The 18,750-nt window shown below is 33.3% G+C and overlaps 1 protein-coding gene across 3 annotated transcripts in view; it reads left to right on the forward strand.

Moving 5' to 3' along the window:
* Positions 1–18,376, forward strand: part of PARP8 (poly(ADP-ribose) polymerase family member 8) — a 187,170-nt gene extending 168,794 nt beyond the window's left edge. For 2 of the 3 annotated variants that reach the window (XM_025387602.1, XM_025387603.1), the window contains 6 exons: positions 147–219; positions 1,814–1,883; positions 4,639–4,712; positions 5,849–5,918; positions 6,798–6,882; positions 13,827–18,376. In XM_025387602.1, coding sequence (XP_025243387.1) covers positions 147–219; positions 1,814–1,883; positions 4,639–4,712; positions 5,849–5,918; positions 6,798–6,882; positions 13,827–13,929 — 475 coding nt within the window. In that variant the 3' untranslated portion in view covers positions 13,930–18,376. The remainder of the gene's footprint in view (positions 1–146; positions 220–1,813; positions 1,884–4,638; positions 4,713–5,848; positions 5,919–6,797; positions 6,883–13,826) is intronic. The other variant, XM_025387604.1, reaches the window with a different exon arrangement.
* The last annotated feature ends 374 nt before the right edge of the window (positions 18,377–18,750 follow it).

The following is an 18,750-nucleotide window of genomic DNA, read 5'->3' on the forward strand; positions in this document are numbered from 1 at the left end:
TCAGTATCTGGTTATGAAGTCAACTACATAATACTTGATTTGGCAATCCAGAACCTTCAGAAGGCATCATGACTTGTTATATTGTGACCACTTTGAAGATAATTAATTTTCTGATTTTGCTTTTTCCCTTCCGTCTGTTTTTTTAGTGGCTCACACATTGAAAACTGGCACTCCATCCTGAGGAATGGTCTGGTTGTTGCTTCTAATACACGACTGCAGGTAAATTTCCTGAATGCTTTAACAAGACCTCATTCTTCTTCAGAATTGAGAGTCAGTAAGCAACCCTGTTGTTAGGCTTTTACTTGCAAAAGAGGAAGCATGTGAGTAAAACATTATATGGAATTCGTAGTAGGCATACTAGAACTGAAGCAGAACACAATGCTCTAAACACAAAATGGATAATACGATGAAAAGGGAAAGGATGGGCACAGTGGCTCACAGCTGTAATCCCAGCACTTTGGGAGGCTGAGGTGGGCAGATCACTTGAGGCCAGGAGTTTGAGACCAGTCTGGCTAACATGGCAAAACCGTGTCTCTATTAAAAATACAAAAAAAAAAAAAAATTTATCTAGGCTTGGTAGCATATGCCTACAATCGAAGCTAATTGGGAGGCTGAGGCAAGAGAATAATTTGAAGCCGGGAGGTGAAAGTGAAGGTGGCAGTGATCTGAGATCGCACCACTGTACCTCAGCCTGGGTGACACAGCGAGACTGTCTCAACAAAAAAAAAAAAAAGAAAAAAAAAAGAAAAGAAAAGAGAGTTTAATTCCCTATGAGAAAACAATAAACCAAATCACACTTTTAACTTAGGTAGAAAAACATTATGCACAAAGTAAAATCATAGAGGCATTCTGTTAATTCAGTGTACATTTCTTGAGTACTGGGCCTCAATATGAATGCTTTTAGAGAATAAAATGTAGAAATAAGTGGACTGGATGTTAGAGAGCCATCTAATACCTGCTTTTCCGCCTCTAGGACAGTACTTGGTGTTAGCAGAATATTGTGGCTGTCATCTCCATCTTTATTTATGCTTTTCATCCTGCACATTTCATTTCACTCTCATGCAGCTGAATTTTTTTTCATCTGACAGCATAAGGACTTAAGAAAATATGAGATGCTTAAGACTTAATAATATGAGATACTTAACCCAGCCACTTGAGCTCGATCTCATATTACGATGACATTTTAGATGATTCAATTAAATGTTAAATGTTAAATGCGTTTGGTATTCAATAGTTCATACTAATAGCGTGTGAGGGCCCAAGAACACAGAGAAAATGAGAAAGAAGTTTAGTTGATCTGAGTATAGTTTCTTAGACCAGTTGAAGGGTTTCGGTTAATGAAACTTATGTAACTTCAAAAATGTAACAAAGGATAAGAGCAGGATGACAGATAGTATTATTTAATGAAAATCTGAGCAGGACGCTTTGTTTATACACTAATATATAAATCCTAATCAGAATGTGTTACTGTGTCTTTCAGACCAAGTTTAATTTCTAAAATTTTAGATCCATTAAAATAAAGGCCTGCTAGTGTACTTTGTAATAAGTGATTGTCTTTATTACTGGTAGGATGGAAAACATTTATCAAGAATCTTTTTCCTCTAGATATCGTTTTTTTCATATATAAACTCTGAGTTTTAAGCACAAGGCTGTTAGTACTGTTTTCAAATTAGACCTTGGAATAGAAGCTCTGTCATTTTTTTCTAAGACTGAATGTTCTGACATGAAACTGATTGCTTTGTCAAATATTAACATTTAAACCATGAACAGACCTCTCTCTCTCTCTCTTTCTCTCCCACTCTTCCCATCTTAGCTCCATGGTGCAATGTATGGAAGTGGAATCTATCTTAGTCCAATGTCCAGCATATCATTTGGTTACTCAGGTAATCCTAAAGTCAAATTTATTAGATTTTAATTTTCTTATTGTTTATACTCTATGCACAGCTTTTTATTGTGCCTTATTATATATATTTTTATTAAATTTACAATGTCAAGATGAATTTATAATACTCTCCCTAGTGTACAAGATGGAATATGTGTTTTATCAATTTAAAAAATATTTAATATTTCTTACATTTATTCCTTCCATAAATGAATATTGAGACTGTAGTATATGCAAAGCACTATGTAGGGCCCTGAACAGTACACATACATAATATCTTTAAGTGTAATTCTATATCATGCTAATTTCTTATCTTTGGATTATTATCCATAAAGAAGCTTTGAACATTATGGAAACATTAGAAGTAGAAAAACACCCTCAAAATCATCTCTCTTGTTAACAACTTTTTATAAATTTGGTGAGATTGTGGGAAAGAATACTTTGGAATAAATTGAAAGCTTGTGCTGTGCAGGAGCCTGATGAGTTAAAAATGTAGAAAGAATGATCACCAAATTATTAGCATTAGTTATCCTTGGTGAAATTGGTGATGTTTTCTTCTTTGCACTTTAAAAATTTTTGGAATATTTTACAATGATCAGTATGATTTATTTAACAACTAACCTATTCTGTTTTAAATATAAAATAATTATGCTCATTGTATAAATTCAAGCTACATAGAATTTTTGAAGTAGCAGATGAAAATTTTCTCTCCTTTACTACAGCTTCATTGTTCTGTGTATGTTCCTTCACACTTTTAAGTGGTTTTATATACATATAACTGCATATGTAATTAGTTTTGCTTGTGTGCTTCTGTGTGTGTGTGTGTGTAATTATGCGATCACATTACACGTTTTAGGAGATGTCATTCACATGGTGCCTGAATGGTAAGTCTTAATATCCTCATGTTATAGGAAAGTATAGTAAGAAAGGTCTGATAACTAGGTGAACATTAAAAAGAACTTCCTAATTTATTTACCAAAGTTCATGTTCTTCCAACCATAACAAGTTGTTTCTCAGTGATAGGAAACTTGGAATGCTTAAAACCAGATTTATAATTAGAAATACTAAAAGAAAACAGCAACATTGATAAATGGTAAAATGCTGATGAAAAGAAAACTTTAATTAGAAGGCTGCATGTAAATAAAAAAAGAAAAATTAGAAATATATGAAAAATTAAAACATAATTATTCAAGTAACTATTGCTGTTCAACAAAGCACCCTAACCTTAGGGCAAAATAACAGCTTCATTATGCTCATAGATTCTTTGGGTCAGCAATCTGGGATGGGACCTGGCTAAGTGATTCTTTAGCCCCTTGAAGTATCCACTGAATGGCACTCAGTTGATGGATGGGCTGCACTGGCAGGTCTGGGACAGCCTGACTCATATTCAAGAGTTGGGGAATTAGACTCCTTCTCTTGTTAGCAAAGAAATACTCTTGCAGTGATCTCTGAAAATACATATGCCAAAATAACACAAGAAAATAAATATCAGGAAGTGTAAGATACTGTAGAGATAGGAAATGGAGTAACAAAGAAGAAATCGGTTAAAATCAGACTCTAAATCTTGCTAAAACAGTACAAAATAAAAAGCTAAGAAACCAGCTGAAATAAATAAGTACATTCTCAGCATAAAAACACAGCAAATCATCAAGTACTGTGATATTCTGTTTTTTATATTGGTATATAGACTCCTTCGATGGGTTCATGGAAAGAATTGAGGAAAGGTACAAACCGTGTGAATGGATGTAAAAATTTGTCTGTGTATATGTGCATTTGTCTGGAGAGGGAGTACATACCTTTCTCAAATTCCTGAAGGGCTTTTGATCTGAGACAAATGTAAGAATCACTACGGTAAGATGACATAGCATCTGTAGTTGATTTTAAGGGCTGAAAGGGTAGGGGTAAGAGAACAGGACAGCTTCTCTGCATATATACCCTTTGCTTTTTGGTTAGAAATGCGTTTGAAATCCTAAGGCCTTCTCCTCAACCTGTCCCCATCCACCCCAGCACCTTTTTGGAAGACCTGAAAAAGTTGGATAAATGTACTTCACAAATTTGTAAACAGGCTTTTCCCTATCTCATTAGGCCATTTGCTGAAACAACTACAAAAATCAACACCTATCTCAACTTCTGATGTAACAGTAGATGAACACTTTCTAGTAAAGTATAGATACAAATCTACATATTCAAAAACGTGTATTTTAGTTCTGCTTTTCTAAAGTATTCACAGTAAGAAATTATGGCATTTACAGAGTAAGCTAAAATTTCTGAATATTACAGAAAAAAGAACATAAAATTTGTCTTAATTAGAAGAAATGTTAGATTCTACATAGAATTTAACAACAAATAACAACAGAAAAGTTAAGTTGTAATGTAAATATATTTTTCTGACATTGTTCATATTTCCCACCCTTCATTTTCTCCTTCTCCTAGCCAGATAGTAGGAATGACAGTTAGGTTCTAAAAGCCTTTTAAAATCAAGTTTTAATAATTTTTAAACTATATTAATTTTATGCAGAAGAATTTTCGATCCTTGCTTTCAATGCAAAATAATAATAATAATAATAACTTTCCCAGGACTCCAAAACCCACTGATCTTCCACCTCAAGTGCTAAGTGCACAGCCCTTTGTTACTGTCTCTAGCCTGATGTGATCAAACCTTTACCTAGAATGGAACTTTGCATAGTAGGTGGATTGTACTTTGAGCTGCATCAGACAGCTTTGTCCCTAAATTATTATTTTGCTGATGTTTTCAGGGATGAACAAGAAACAGAAGGTGTCAGCCAAGGACGAGCCAGCTTCAAGCAGTAAAAGCAGCAATGCATCACAGGTGTTGTAGTGACTTTAGTGACTGCTTGTGATTAGTGAACTGTGGCCTCATTAGCCAGCAGAGCTTGGAAAAATAGGCTTTTTAAGTCTGCAAAGTTATTTAATGTTGTCATTACTTATAAAGGAATAAAACTCACTCTGAAATGCAATAACTGAATTGCCTCTATACAATAGTTATTCAACAAATATGTATTTGTCTCCCACTATAGTACCAGAGATACTCCTAGGCAGTATAGTGATGGCCAAAAGTAGACACATATTCCAGTTCTCTTGGAGCCTACATTCTACTGTGGGGTATAAATAAATTAACTACATATTTAGATAGATAGAATGCTAGATATTATGAAGAAAAATAAACCAGGGAAATAAGACATTTAATGCTGTCGGGTGGAAGAGGAACCTGGGATGAATGTTAAAAAGGATGGTCAGGAAAGGATACTCTGAGAAGGTGACATTTGAGTCAAGACCTACAGGTGATGAGTACCTGAGCCATGTGCCTCTCTAGGAGAAAGAACATTCTGGGCAGAGAGTAGAATGACCATCAATCTCACGTTGTTTCAGAGAAAACAAGTATATTCTGGGAAAATTAAAAATTCATCTGATAAATAATGTGACTTTAAATTTTTAAAAAAGAGTATAGCTAATCTACTATCTGAAAACGAAAACTTCCTAGATTTTCTACATGAGATGTTTCTGAAACCTCTGTGACCTAGTAAGTGATGCTATTAAAAAATGGGTTGGTTTTGGAGTAGATGATCTGAAATAATTGATTTTGATATTGGAAAAGATCATGCAAATTTAATTTTGTTTACCTTGAAATAGAGGCCAAGCTTTTAGTAAAAATAAATTTGAGTTCTAATTCCATTTTGTGAGATTATTGAACCCTAATTTAGCATTTTTAAGTTCACTTATCTCAAGAATAATTTAGTAATGATTATGTACAGAAATTAAATAAAAATAGCTTGATATTAAGAGAGTGCAAGGAAATTGATGCTAGTCTAGATAGGCTTTTTTTTTTTTTTTTTTTTTTTTTTTTTCCTGGAGCCACCTCAGTGACTATTACTTTTTGATGATGAACAGTTTTTTTCACTAAGTGTTCCATTCTGACTCTAAGTGTTAATTGTTTTTGGAATTTAGTCACAGAAAAAAGGACAGCAATCCCAATTCCTGCAAAGCCGTAACTTAAAATGCATAGCCTTATGTGAAGGTAAGTTGAAAGTTTTACAAACCTCGTAGTGTTAGTTCTTAGCTCATCTATAATTAAGAATATTAGTATATTTACAGAGTGCTTACAGTGGAATAGGAAAAGCATTATTCCTTGTGATCATCTCAAAGGGCACAAATGCAAAAACGGGTACAGTAGAGATCATAAAGTTTCAAACCAAATTGCAGAATTGGCAAGAATTCAGACAGTGATATATTTTATTTCAGGCAGATACTTCCAGAATGGTAATTACATATTTCTGATCAAGTAATGCTTATCTCTTTAGTTAATGTGCTATCTTCCTCTTAAAGTTGGTATTTGAATATGTGACACGATGAAAAATGTGAAAGATGAACCAAGCACTGAGAAGATAACCTATTAGGTCTTTCTGTTCCTACACTGAAATTATTATATTATTTTGTACTTAGGACAGAAAAATTGATGGGTGATTTGCAAGATCATATACTTTTTTCTTACTTTAAAATATGACTTTGGCTAAAAATTCATTTTTTTCTTCTTGTGTTAGGAGTTTTAGTAGCTACTGTCAACTGTCTTTTAAGTTTTCAACACACAGTAGTTATATAGTACATGAACATGATGTCTAAATAGTTCTTAAGTCAGGACCTGTCAGTTTTCGATAATACTTAAATGAGTTCCTTTTTGTTGTTATACCAGTTGTTATTCAAATTATAAAGTTGTTACATGGCCTTTCACTGTTTTTATCTATATTTCTTCATAGACAGTAAGTTTAAACAATTTTTATGTGTTCATTAGTGCTTATATTTTTGCTTTAGATTCCAAAGAGAAGGGATATATTAAGCTGGAATGGACTAGGATTTCTTTAGAATAAAGTGGTTCTTTAATTTTATCTTCTACTTGCAGTGATCACCTCACCCGACCTGCACAAACATGGAGAGATATGGGTTGTCCCCAATACTGACCATGTCTGCACACGATTCTTTTTCGTGTAAGTGGATGCTCAAATTTGTATATTACTGTCTTTGCCACAAATGGGCTAGTGGTGACTGAATTATTGTTTGGTCTCTTTAGCTGCCAAAATATAACAGGTAATTGAGTTTAACATCAACTAGTGTTTTTGTTTTATTTTCAGTAAGCCATTAAAAAAATCTAAATAATTTTTAAATGCTGTTAACTTAGAAGAGCTGATGAAAAACAGCTATTAACTTACAACTAAAAAAACATCTTGGCCAGGCGCAGTGGCCCACTCCTGTAATTCCAGCACTTTGGGAAGCTGAGGGAGGTGGATCACCTAAGGTCAGGAGTTTGAGACCAGCCTGGCTAATATGGTGAAACCCTATCTCTACTAAAAATACAAAAATTAGCTGAGTGTGGTGGTGCATGCCTGTAATCCTAGCTACTGAGGCTGAGGCAGGAGAATCGCTTGAACCTGAGAGATGGAGGTTGCAGTGAGCCAAGATAGTACCACTGCACTCCAGCCTGGGTGACAGAGGGAGAATCTGTCTCAAAAAAAAAAAAAAAAGAAAAAGAAAAACATCATCTCTGTCTCTCTAGCCATCTCTCTGTATGTATATATGTATACATGTGTTTATGCACATGTATACACACATATACTTTTGTTAATTTTAAAAATTTAGAACTGGGATGAAGAATACAAATAATGGAAAGGTCTGTCCTATAAAAGATTGATCTACATTGCATATAACACAAGCTGGCAATGCAGTACATGTCGATGTGGGGTTTTTTTTTGGCATGGCTTTATCATAAGAGTTGCATTAAAATATTAAAGCATTATTTTTCACTCCTAAATAATGGGTGCAATAGACCAGTCTAATTTTCACGCTACCCTTGGCTTCCAACCCTTTTCCCATGCTGTTCCCACTTTATCCATGATCTTGTCACAGAAAGTATTTCAGGGAAGAGTTGAGCATATCTGTTTTGTACTTCATGTAATCTTAAAAGAAGCTGAAAATTTGAACTGTTAAGATTGCTTCAGTATGCTGTATATCCCTAGTACCCTGTGCATTCAGCATTGGATCTGTTGCCTTGTTGACAGACTATTCACAGTGAAACTTAGGAGCTGCCTGGTTTTCTTTTGGATTATTTGAAAACTGTGATGGTTCTTACGATAGATATTTACTGGCTATAGATTTCTTTCTTAACAGTCAGGCAGCAGTGAGTATAGTAGAAAGAGCTGGCTTTTGATCAGATAGTTTGAATCCTGGCTGAATAGTAATTAGTAAGGCGATATTGACTAGTTGTATAACCCATCTAGGCTTCATCAGTAAAATGATAATAGTATACCTGTATCAGTCACAATCCAAACAGGAAACAAATGACCCATGAAAAATATTTTTGGGACATCCCCAGTTAGATTATTTACAAGGATATGGTTATAAGGAAACCGCAGTTCCAGTGTAGTAACCTGGATCTGTTAGCACGTTATACATTCTCCGGCACAAAAAGACACAGGCAGGAAGCAGTCCTGTTGGGAAGCCCCATTGTCCAAACCCTGCCAGAAGCTAGAGAACAATGGAGTTTATTGAGAAAGTCCTTACAGGTCAGGCTCCTGGGGCAGAATGAAGGCAGAGAAGGACTCCAAGAGGATCCTGGGGGCTCCTAGAGAAGCTATCTGCACACAGTGCCTTTAAGTTTATTACGAGGATTAATTTAGCACAGTGCAGGTCTTGGCCACTGAAAGGCTTATAAAATATATATATATATTTTTGTCTCTTCTTTCTTAACTGTCTTGATTGTTATCCACTGTTAGATGGTTGGCCTTCCAAAAAGAAACCTTCAGTCACCAAGTTATTTCATTGAGAAATCTTGAGATTTTGGCAGAAAAATAACTCTAGAGTCCTTTCCTTAGCCTGTCATCTAATCAGTTCATTTACTCCTTCTGTGTCTTGCTAACATTCAAATTAACTAAGCTAAATAAACAACCTTAGATATTTTAATAGGCAGTACCATTTTAAGTATTATTTCTTTTGAACTTTTAGATAAATTGTACATAAAGCCTATCTGTAGGGATATACATGTTGCGGGGGGGGTGTTTACTGGAGAAAATAATTTCTGTATTTCATAGGCAAAAGTTGAGGATAAATCATATGAAGAAAAGAGAAGTACACTCGGATACTTCCTAAATAATCCAAGGAAAAATTTCATATTATCATATTAAGATCATTTTCATTGCTTTATGAACACAAATTAGATTTCATCCTTTCTGTACCCTCAGGAGACTCATTAAGGAAAATTGATAAATTCAAAACACATCAAAAGGAGAACTTGTTTCATTAATGTACATTCTAATTGCAACCATCAGTTTCTTTCTCTATAAAAGATATGATCACAGAGTTCTACTAGTGGTGAGCCTCCCTAATGCGTGGTAACACCTAGAAGAAGAATAAATAGATGAGAATGAAGATAAGACAAAAACTCAATTTCTGTTCTTTTTAATTTTTGTGATACATTATGTGATCCTGGATGTTAGAAACTTTGCCTAATGCCTAGGATATGAGTTAACATGGTTACCTTTTTAAAAAATCTATTATCAAGTAACAATATTGAAAATTAAAATAACTCCCATGCTAATCTGATTCCCACAGTTGAGCTGATAAAACAGTCACATAGTATGCTAATCACATGTTTTCCAGCAAGTAAGCAGCACAAAATGAGAGAAGAATTGGAGGGAAATTTTAGGGAACAGGCTGGTGTATCAGAAAAAAATGAAAGTAAAATTTGAAGGAAAATATCGATTTTTAAAAAAAAAAGAAGAGAATTAGAAGTTCAAAAAATTTTTGTTAGAGAATTCCAAAATGAAGAAACTTAATTAAATGTAAGTGCTTCAGGCAAAATGTAATAGTTCAGATGTTATGAACAGATCCAAGCCAATTCCTAGTTTCTAGAAACTGTGAGTAAAACTTGATTACATGACTAACCTTGAAACGCATGTGTACTAGGACATTAAGACCTGTATGTAGAAATTAGGTAGCCATTTTCAAAAGGGCTGGAGATGTGAATGTAGGAATGAATAAGTGAGGAATGAATGTAGGAATGAAAAAAGTCAAATATTATAACTGTTTGATGAGTATTTGCCCTTGAAAAGCCTGCTAATACCTTAAAATCAATATGCAAATAAGAACACATTATTTAAATTCCCTTGCCAACATCTCACCTTCTCCAATCTGTGCAGTAACTTTATACATCAAAGAGACTCGAAACCTGAGCTGTAGTTTTCCATTTCTTTTTCCTTGCTCACCATAGTCATCAATTCCCAAGTTTATCTTTTCACAATTTTGTCCCAATGCCTTTACTCCCGTGGATATATTATTCTGTCCCCCCAGAGTATATCAAAGGGTTATTAGTTCTCCCTGCTTCTAATTTATTCATCACTCTTAGCCTCCTTTGTGCAATGCAAGATTTATTAAACATTACCATTATTACACTAGTGATATACCTCTTTAGTATTCAGAAATTGAAGATAAGCAAAAAAGAAAAAAAAGAACATTTTCCATATTATCCCCATTTAGAGTTAACTAGGATTAATCTTTTGGTGTACAACCTACATTCCTATGCGTATAAAATTCTAAGATCATACCATTTGTACCATATTCATCTCCCTAAAGCAGTGTTTTGATTATTCATTGCCCAGACAGGCTGATAGTTAAATAGAAACATGGCATTCTCCAACATATAGAGTCCCTTCTACCTTACTTCAGTTACATGCACAAACCACTGATTAAGTGAAATTGTCCAAGCTGTTTCTTAAAAACAACTTGGAGTTGTATTTCCCACTATTGTGCCTTTGCTCAGTCAATCCAAATGATTTGGCCTTCTTACCAGCTAGACCATTAGCCTATTTTTCAAGGCTCATTCAAACAGTCTATTCCTTGGCACCTCCCCTGACCTCCCAGTCTGAAATGATTCTGTCTTTTCTCTGAATTCTGCTCACCCTATATTTGGACAGCTCAGGCTGCCTTGTCCTTTTTTTTAATTTGTAGAGATGAGGTCTTGGCTGTATTACTCAGGTGGGTCTTAAACTCCTTGACTCAAGTGATCCTCCCATCAAGTTGTCAATAATTTCAAAAGTTTTTATTTATGAAATGTCCTGACATACCTAAGAAATTTCTGGGCAGCTAAATTTCATCTAATATCCTAGTTTCTATTATTTTTAAAGCAAATTGGTTAATTTTTCATTAAAATTTTAGTAATCCTTTTACACTCCTGGGAATATGAGTAATTCTTGTCTCCTTTTAGACGTTTTCACTTTTCATTCTACCAAAACCCAGTCAAATGTATCATCTCCCTAGTGGTATCATTCATATTCTATTTCTTTTAAATTATGTTGTTTTCCAGACATAAAAGAACTTTACTTTTAAATCATAAATAGCTGTGACATGTTCTGTATACTCTATTGTAAGAAATGCCCTAATGCCACTATCAACTTATGTATCTAAGCCTTGCCAGTTGCCCAAATTAAATGGATGTTTGATTTTTCTTGGTTATTATATATGCAACAAATTTAAAACACCTGAATGCCTTTGGTCAATTTTGTCATTCAACCCACAACTGTTGTGATTCCTTGTGGGTTTCCTAGACAGTAGAAAAATATGCATTTTATTTAATACTTTTAAGCATGCTTTCTTTCTCTTTCTCTCTCTAGTTCTCACTCTTACCTTCACTCCCACTTTTGCTCTCTTCTCTCTCTTCCTCTGTGCTCTTTCAGTCTTAAATTATTATCTTTTATTCAAATAATTTGAGTCTCATGTCTTCTCCACTAACTTCTAATGCTTTTTAAATGTCAGTGTACGTATAATATTTGGGTAGACAAACCCTTCCATCTGACTGAAAAGAGTGATGGGGCATGACTGGAGAGGAAGTCTGTATTTGAATGATGAAGGAACTCATATTGCCAATAACTTGGATTTTGTTCTGTAAGTGAGATGGTGGTCATTTTTCTATCACTTTTGCAGGGTGGAGAATAGATCTTGTAGGAGAGATGATGGGGATAAGTGTAGAGACAGAGAGATCAGTTATAACGTTGTAACAACTCTCTAGGTCAGTTTGTCTCACCACCAAAAGAAATGTGTTTGACATTGTGACTTAGAAAAAAATAATTATTTCTACCTGTATTGAAGTCAGTGTTCGCTATTCTATTCTATTCTATTCTATTCTATTCTATTCTATTCCATTAGTCATTTAACATGCTGGTCTGGACAACCTAAATTAATTTCGAAACCCACTAGTTACACACAACCTGCAACTTGAAAACCAATCATTTAGACAAATGACAATGGAGGCCTAAACAAAGGTAATGGCCTCAGGTAGAGAGAAAGTTTACGAAACTGGAAGCAAGACAGCTTGATAATTAATTGGGTTTAGGCACAAAGAGAGCCAAGAATGACTAAAGGTTTTGTGTTCCTGGATGCTGGTACATCAAATTGAGATATGGATAGAATAAAAAGTAGCAGTCCCAGGGTCAAAAAATAAGGACTTTGAATATACTGAATTTGTGTTATCTGTAGGAAAGTTATATAGAGAGAAAAATTTAAGGATCGAAGGTAGAGTTTTAGGAATTAGCATGTGTGTGATAGTTAAAACTTGGAAGGGGCTGAAATAATTGATTTTGCATGTCATGAGAAGAGAGAAAACTGAGGTGTGATTCATGTATAAAACCATCATTGAAATGAGAGGCCAAGGAAAAGGATGCAATAAAAGTGATTGAGAATTAATCTTAGTAACAGAGCACTTACTGTCCTGAGAAAATACTTGTAATTGGGCTGTGTACCACATATCCCATTCTTTTTCTTAGGGTAATGTTTCACCATGAGGTGTCATTTCCACGTATATGTAAGTTGAAACTTGCTGAGTATATCTAAAACAGCAATAAGAATTAGCCAAATAGACAACCTTGGGTCATTTAGTTAAGAATTTAGACTTGGTACAAATGCAGTTATCACTTGATGGTTAAGCAGTGGATTACATAAGGAGCCAAGTTCTCTTTGCTGTATGTCATCTTTTCATTTTCCTATATTGTGCTATTTCAGGAAAAGATAGTAGCTAGTATTAGTCTTTGAGATGCTGTGCTTATATCCCTGGTTATCTATTTTCAAGTAATTACCACTTTTCTAAAGCTTCTGTCTTGAAGCCATTTTTATGAAGTAAAAATAATTTGTCACTTGTTCGCCTCTGAATATGATCATGAAAGCTTGAAAATTCATTCTTAGGAAATTCTTATTGCTCAAGTAAGTTTATTTGAGAAAAATGAATTACCATCTAAAATGTAATTATTTATTTTTAAAGAACTTAGTAATTGCTGTTCTTTAATATTATATTTTCCCTTCTACTGCTAAAGTAAACTTAGCAGGCTTGCATTCTTCTGTGAAGTGCCAGCATAAATAAGAATATGTTAAAGTCAGACTAAATAGTACAACCAGTGATAAGAAAAAAGGTCAGCACTGATTGTGGCTGAATAATTATTAGAAGGCAGGCATGGCAAAGAAGCAGTGGTAGAAAGTGAAGTGTCGTCAGTCAGAAAATAAAGACATGATTGAAGTAGGAGTAGAGTTAAGAAGTCCAGAATCTTAGCAACATAAAGTTGAAGCTGTTATTTTTTTTTATAGTAGACTTCATAGCAGCTGCTGTGGGAAATGCCTGCAATGCCAAAGACACTGAGAAACTTCTTGCAACTCAGACAGTGCTTTATGAGAGGATAAAAAAAAAATGCAAGAAGGGAAAATTTAGGCATGACGTAGAATGGGCTGTTCTGTGTTTCACAATGAGGACACATTGTTAAACGCACCTGAAAAACAACCGTATAATTTGCTTTTTATTTTCTTGGGCTATATTTTAGGTATCAAATAGCATTTCTAAGCTGTTTTAAATGCTGCCATCTTTTAAAATGTTTTTATATTTTTATGTTTTGTATTTCAGCTATGAAGACGGCCAAGTGGGAGATGCAAATATTAATACACAAGAAGGAGGCATTCACAAAGAGATCCTCCGAGTAATTGGTAATCAAACTGCTACTGGTTAAAGGACCACCATTTAATTAACATGATTTGAAAGCCTTCCTCGGGTTCAAAGCTGGATTTTGAACTGAAGAAGATGATAAAATAATTTATTATTATTATAAACAAAATTAACCCTTTGAATACTGGTTGTTTTTCTTAGTATTTCTAAGTATCTCATTAAATACCTAAAATGGTATAAGATTTATCAATTGTAGGGTTATGGAATCTAGTAATAAAATTTCAACAGCACTTAAACTGAAGTTTGGGTTGCTCACACAATAAACAGATTGAAAAAACTGTTTTGTGCTGATATTTTTATATTAAACTCTTTAACTGGATATTTGGTATTATATACCGACATTTTAGGTTACCAAAATAGAATTGAGAACATTTTATAATGGCATCTAAATCAATCAGATACTCTGAAATAAGTATACTGTTTGCACATTCTGATGTGCTATATCATTAGTAGTATGGGCATTCTAATGTTTTGGAAGGGATGTTCCCTATTCTTCTATTTTTATTCATACAAAAACAATTAGGTCTTAGAAGTAGTGCTTGCCGAAAAAGTATGTAATATACACATCTATAGATTCATGCATCAAAATGTGTGGTTGTGAATATATTTGTGTATATTCACACGTATGTTTTGACAAGAAAGATGGCTTAGCTTCACAATTCTATCCTCATTTAATGGAAAGAAGATAATATTTAGTAAGCAATAAATTTGAACATAAACCAAGATATGAGCCAAATTTACCACCATTCATTCACTGAAAATATTTTCAGACAATTTTTCAGTTTATCTGAAGAAATTCAACTCTTTTAAAATGTTATCTAAAAGTCATAATTTGGGGAACATACATGGCCTGGTAGACTGAATCTATATTCAAATGATTATGTATTTGAAAGAAAGACCTCAGAATTTAAAGAAACCATATATATTTTTTATTTACTGCAAGAAAACATTTTACCATTTTATTTATGCCACACCAGCATTTTTGTATTTGTTCATCTAATACCTCTGCTTATTTTTTTCATATTGAGAAAGAACACAAACTTTGATGCTTCTTTTATATTAAAAGACAACAAATAAGTTTATAGAGAACAGTAACACCAGCTCTCAGCATTTCCTTTTCAAGACTCATAATTTCATCAAAATCATTTCTTATTCTTTGAGTCCTAGAGTTCTTATTCATCAAGTTTTAATTGACAGTGTTTATTTTCCCACATGTTGTCTTTGGAATAAGGCCATTCATGAAAGCAGTTTAATTAGTGAGTCTGCCAGTCTATTCAAACCCTGAATCAAGGCTCTATCTGATTTTAATTTATATAGAAAAAAAATAAAAATGTGTAGTCATTTGCAAGTATAATGTGATAACTGCTGTGTTTATTTCCTTTGTCTGGCATAAAAAGTGAGAAAAAGGTCATACATGTTGTTAAGGGTTGCAGTTTAGGAAGTATTTTCTAATCATTTGTTTTGTTATATTGCAAATAATTGATATGCCACTTATTTCTGCAAGAAAAAGTAGGCTTGAAGTGGCTGGGATATTAATCATTTTGATAGTATCTACTTAAAACATTGATCTGTTTTGACTTGTGGCTCTGAACTCTGGGCTAGGCTGAGGGATAATAGTAGTGGGGTAGGGCAAAGATACAATATCATATCCAGTGTTTTGTGACCACTTATTTGAAGACTAGTGTGGGACATGAGGACCTTGCTTTTTTTTTTTTTTTGTCAACATGCTGCAAGTCTCCCAAATCACTTTAACTGTGTTTTTAAAACATTTTTAAGCAACAGAATTATTTTTTTGAAATTAGTCTATACATTAGACCATCTATACGTGACAAACATGATACCACGATTTGGGAGACGGAATCTTGGAACTCCACCTGTTTGGCCACTAGGACCACTAAGGCACCTCCAATAAGCTCTGTAGAGTGCCTCCAGCATAATTTAAAAGCCACTGACCTAATCCATTATGGTTTTACTTAACATTTAAGTGATCTGTAAAGAATATAGTATTGGAGTCTGAACTGGAAGGATAACTTGTAGGACTCAAGAAAGACTGTTTAAGGAAAATTGGCATAATAAAAACTGTTCCTGTTGACTTAAGAATAAGAGTAGGTTCACCTATCTGAGAAAGTAGTTGATAGTTTAATGCTAGGCATCTTTTATGATAATAAAGTAAGATATCTTGTTATGACAGTTAATTGAGTTGTATCATGATGCAGAATGACAGATTTTGTTTCAAACAATTGTCTCAGAACGTTGTAAGCAAATATTCTAAGGAGAATCCATCTTATTTTTTAATTGAACTTTTTGAAATTGGGGATACTATAATAACTGATAGAGATGATTTTCTGTATTTCTAAAGAATCTAATTTCAATTACTACTACTAACATATAAATGTGCTTCCAAAATCCAAACAGGTCCATACAATTTGGAGATTTGAACACTGTTATCATGCTTTGATTCAGTCATTCGTTAAAATATTATCTATTCACTTATTTGATGATTCCAAACATTTGATGTTGTATTGTGTTTTTATAATTATTTGAAATCTGTTCACCGATGCTTTGTAATGGTTTTATTAATTGTGTAGCTGTTGCTACTTAGATAGTAACCCACTAAGCAAAGGCAGTCATTTATTTTCATCCTTGAAGTAGGGAAAGAAAATTATTAATTTATTAGTTCTACTTTTTCCTACGTTGCTGATTTTGTAAACATTTTACTATGAATAATATGTTCTCTTTCACTGTATTAAAATGAGAAGAAAATGAACATTTGACAATGGAAAAAAGTAATAATATACAAATAATCTAGTGCTATAAAATGCATTATATAAGACACTTTTGGTGTCTTCGAATGCACCATGTTGGAATAAATTTTATACTTGTTGCTCAGTAAATCTCAGTTATATGTTGGGTTTGAAACTGTTTTTTTAATTTAAAGTTTAATTTTAAAAGTGCCACATTTTAAAAGTTACTGTTAAATACGGTGTAGTATAAAAAGCCAACCCAAGCTATTGTTAATGCTCTGAATATTTTTCTTTGAAAATTTAAGTTTGGAGAAGAAATTCCTTCATTTTTCTCCCCTTTGCTAAAAGAAAGAAAATCTATAATATGTAAGTCTATGAATCTTTAACTGAAAGAATTTTAGCAGTACTTTGTATAATAAAAATATTTTTAAAACTATAACTTGCCTTAGAGCATGGGGTTTGAGAAAGTTTTAATGAAAAATTAATCATCCTCATTAAAGAGTCTGGATAACTTCATCAGATAGTAATTTAATATGTCACGAAGGGGCCACTCAACATTGGGTCATCTACCATCTAAATAAATATGGATTTCATGGTGGCATTTGAAGCACATTTTACAGACATTATGATGTTCTATTGTCTTGCTGAATTCTTTATTATAACACTACCTCAAGACAAATGATAGACTGTTGGTAAGGTAAATTGGGTTTTCAATGTCAGGAACAAATAAAATTTTGCAAATAGAAGTCATCAAATAATTCAACAGTAAGACCATACTGGACACAGATGTTGTCAGTTACTTCTGGACAATGTGGTAACATGGATATTTCAGTCACTGGTAACAATGTCAGGGTTAACACCCAGTGAGTTACCTGAAAGAATTTGGGTTGCAAAATTTGAAATTAATTAGTTTATTTTGAGATTGATTTTCTACATGGGCCAATTTTATGTCCATTACCTAAAGCCACTATCTCCCACTCTAAAGAGTTAAAGGATGAAAACACCCAACGACTACACTGGAATGGCAGACTGAATATTCAAGCATTTTGGCATTTAATGCCGCTAAATTTTTGTCTGATTATATATAGATTTGATGTATATTATTACCCAGTAAATTCTTCTTGGGAATTTTGTATACATTATGAAATATTAGGATAAGTTTTTGTAGGTCAGAAGAATTTCAAGTAGTTTTTAGACAAAACATATCCATGAGTGTGAAAAAAGCTGTGTTGACGAATAGATTACATTACACATTTACCAGGAGGTCAGTAAAAAATAGTGCTTATTTACATAGTCAATATAATTTAATGTTCTAAAAATAATATCTTTGATCTGCCCAATATTTAATGTATCATTTGAGATTTTTTTAAATGCAGCCACTCCTTTATGTAAACATTAAGATATGCCTATGTTTCTTTAACTATACAGCCTCTTTACAATAAATTTCTCGATTTTCGTGCACAGAATAGTATTGCAAACTGCTATTTAACCTTTGGTGCCTTAAAATTATTACAAATATTTAACAATATGTACATAATGTAAATACTGCCAAGAGATCAGTAAGGCCAAATATTTTCTCTATTCACTTTTTATTGCTCTTGCTTTCTATTGCTACTAAAGCCTCTTTTATCCAGCTTTGTAATAGTTCCAACATTGTAGCCAATGTAAATGTTTGCTTTCAATAAATCTGAATTTGTTCAACAAGTACGGTATATGTGGGCAGTATTTTGAAAGCTCAGTTAGGCTTTAGATTCTCCTCTTGATGAATCTTGCTTCTAGGGACTATGTATTTGAAGGTCTCAAGAAACTCTAAAATTGATGTTGCCCTTTTTGTTTTTAAAATGAGGGAAAAAAAGAAAGTCTTTTCAGTATTCCCCATGTACATTCAATGACTTAAATTGATTGTATGAGTGCCGTTTTAATTTTAAATTCTGTCAAGAAGTATAACATTGAAACAAAAGATTCTTGTATGTTTGTACGTGTGTCAGTTTGTAACATCTGGCCATAATATCTAAAGGAGCATTTCAAATGAACTGTCCTGAATTTTCTAAGCATTTTTGACCTAAGTAATCAGAAAATGG

This window comes from Theropithecus gelada, chromosome 6 (assembly GCF_003255815.1).
Source record: "Theropithecus gelada isolate Dixy chromosome 6, Tgel_1.0, whole genome shotgun sequence".
Classification (NCBI taxonomy): domain Eukaryota; kingdom Metazoa; phylum Chordata; class Mammalia; order Primates; family Cercopithecidae; genus Theropithecus; species Theropithecus gelada.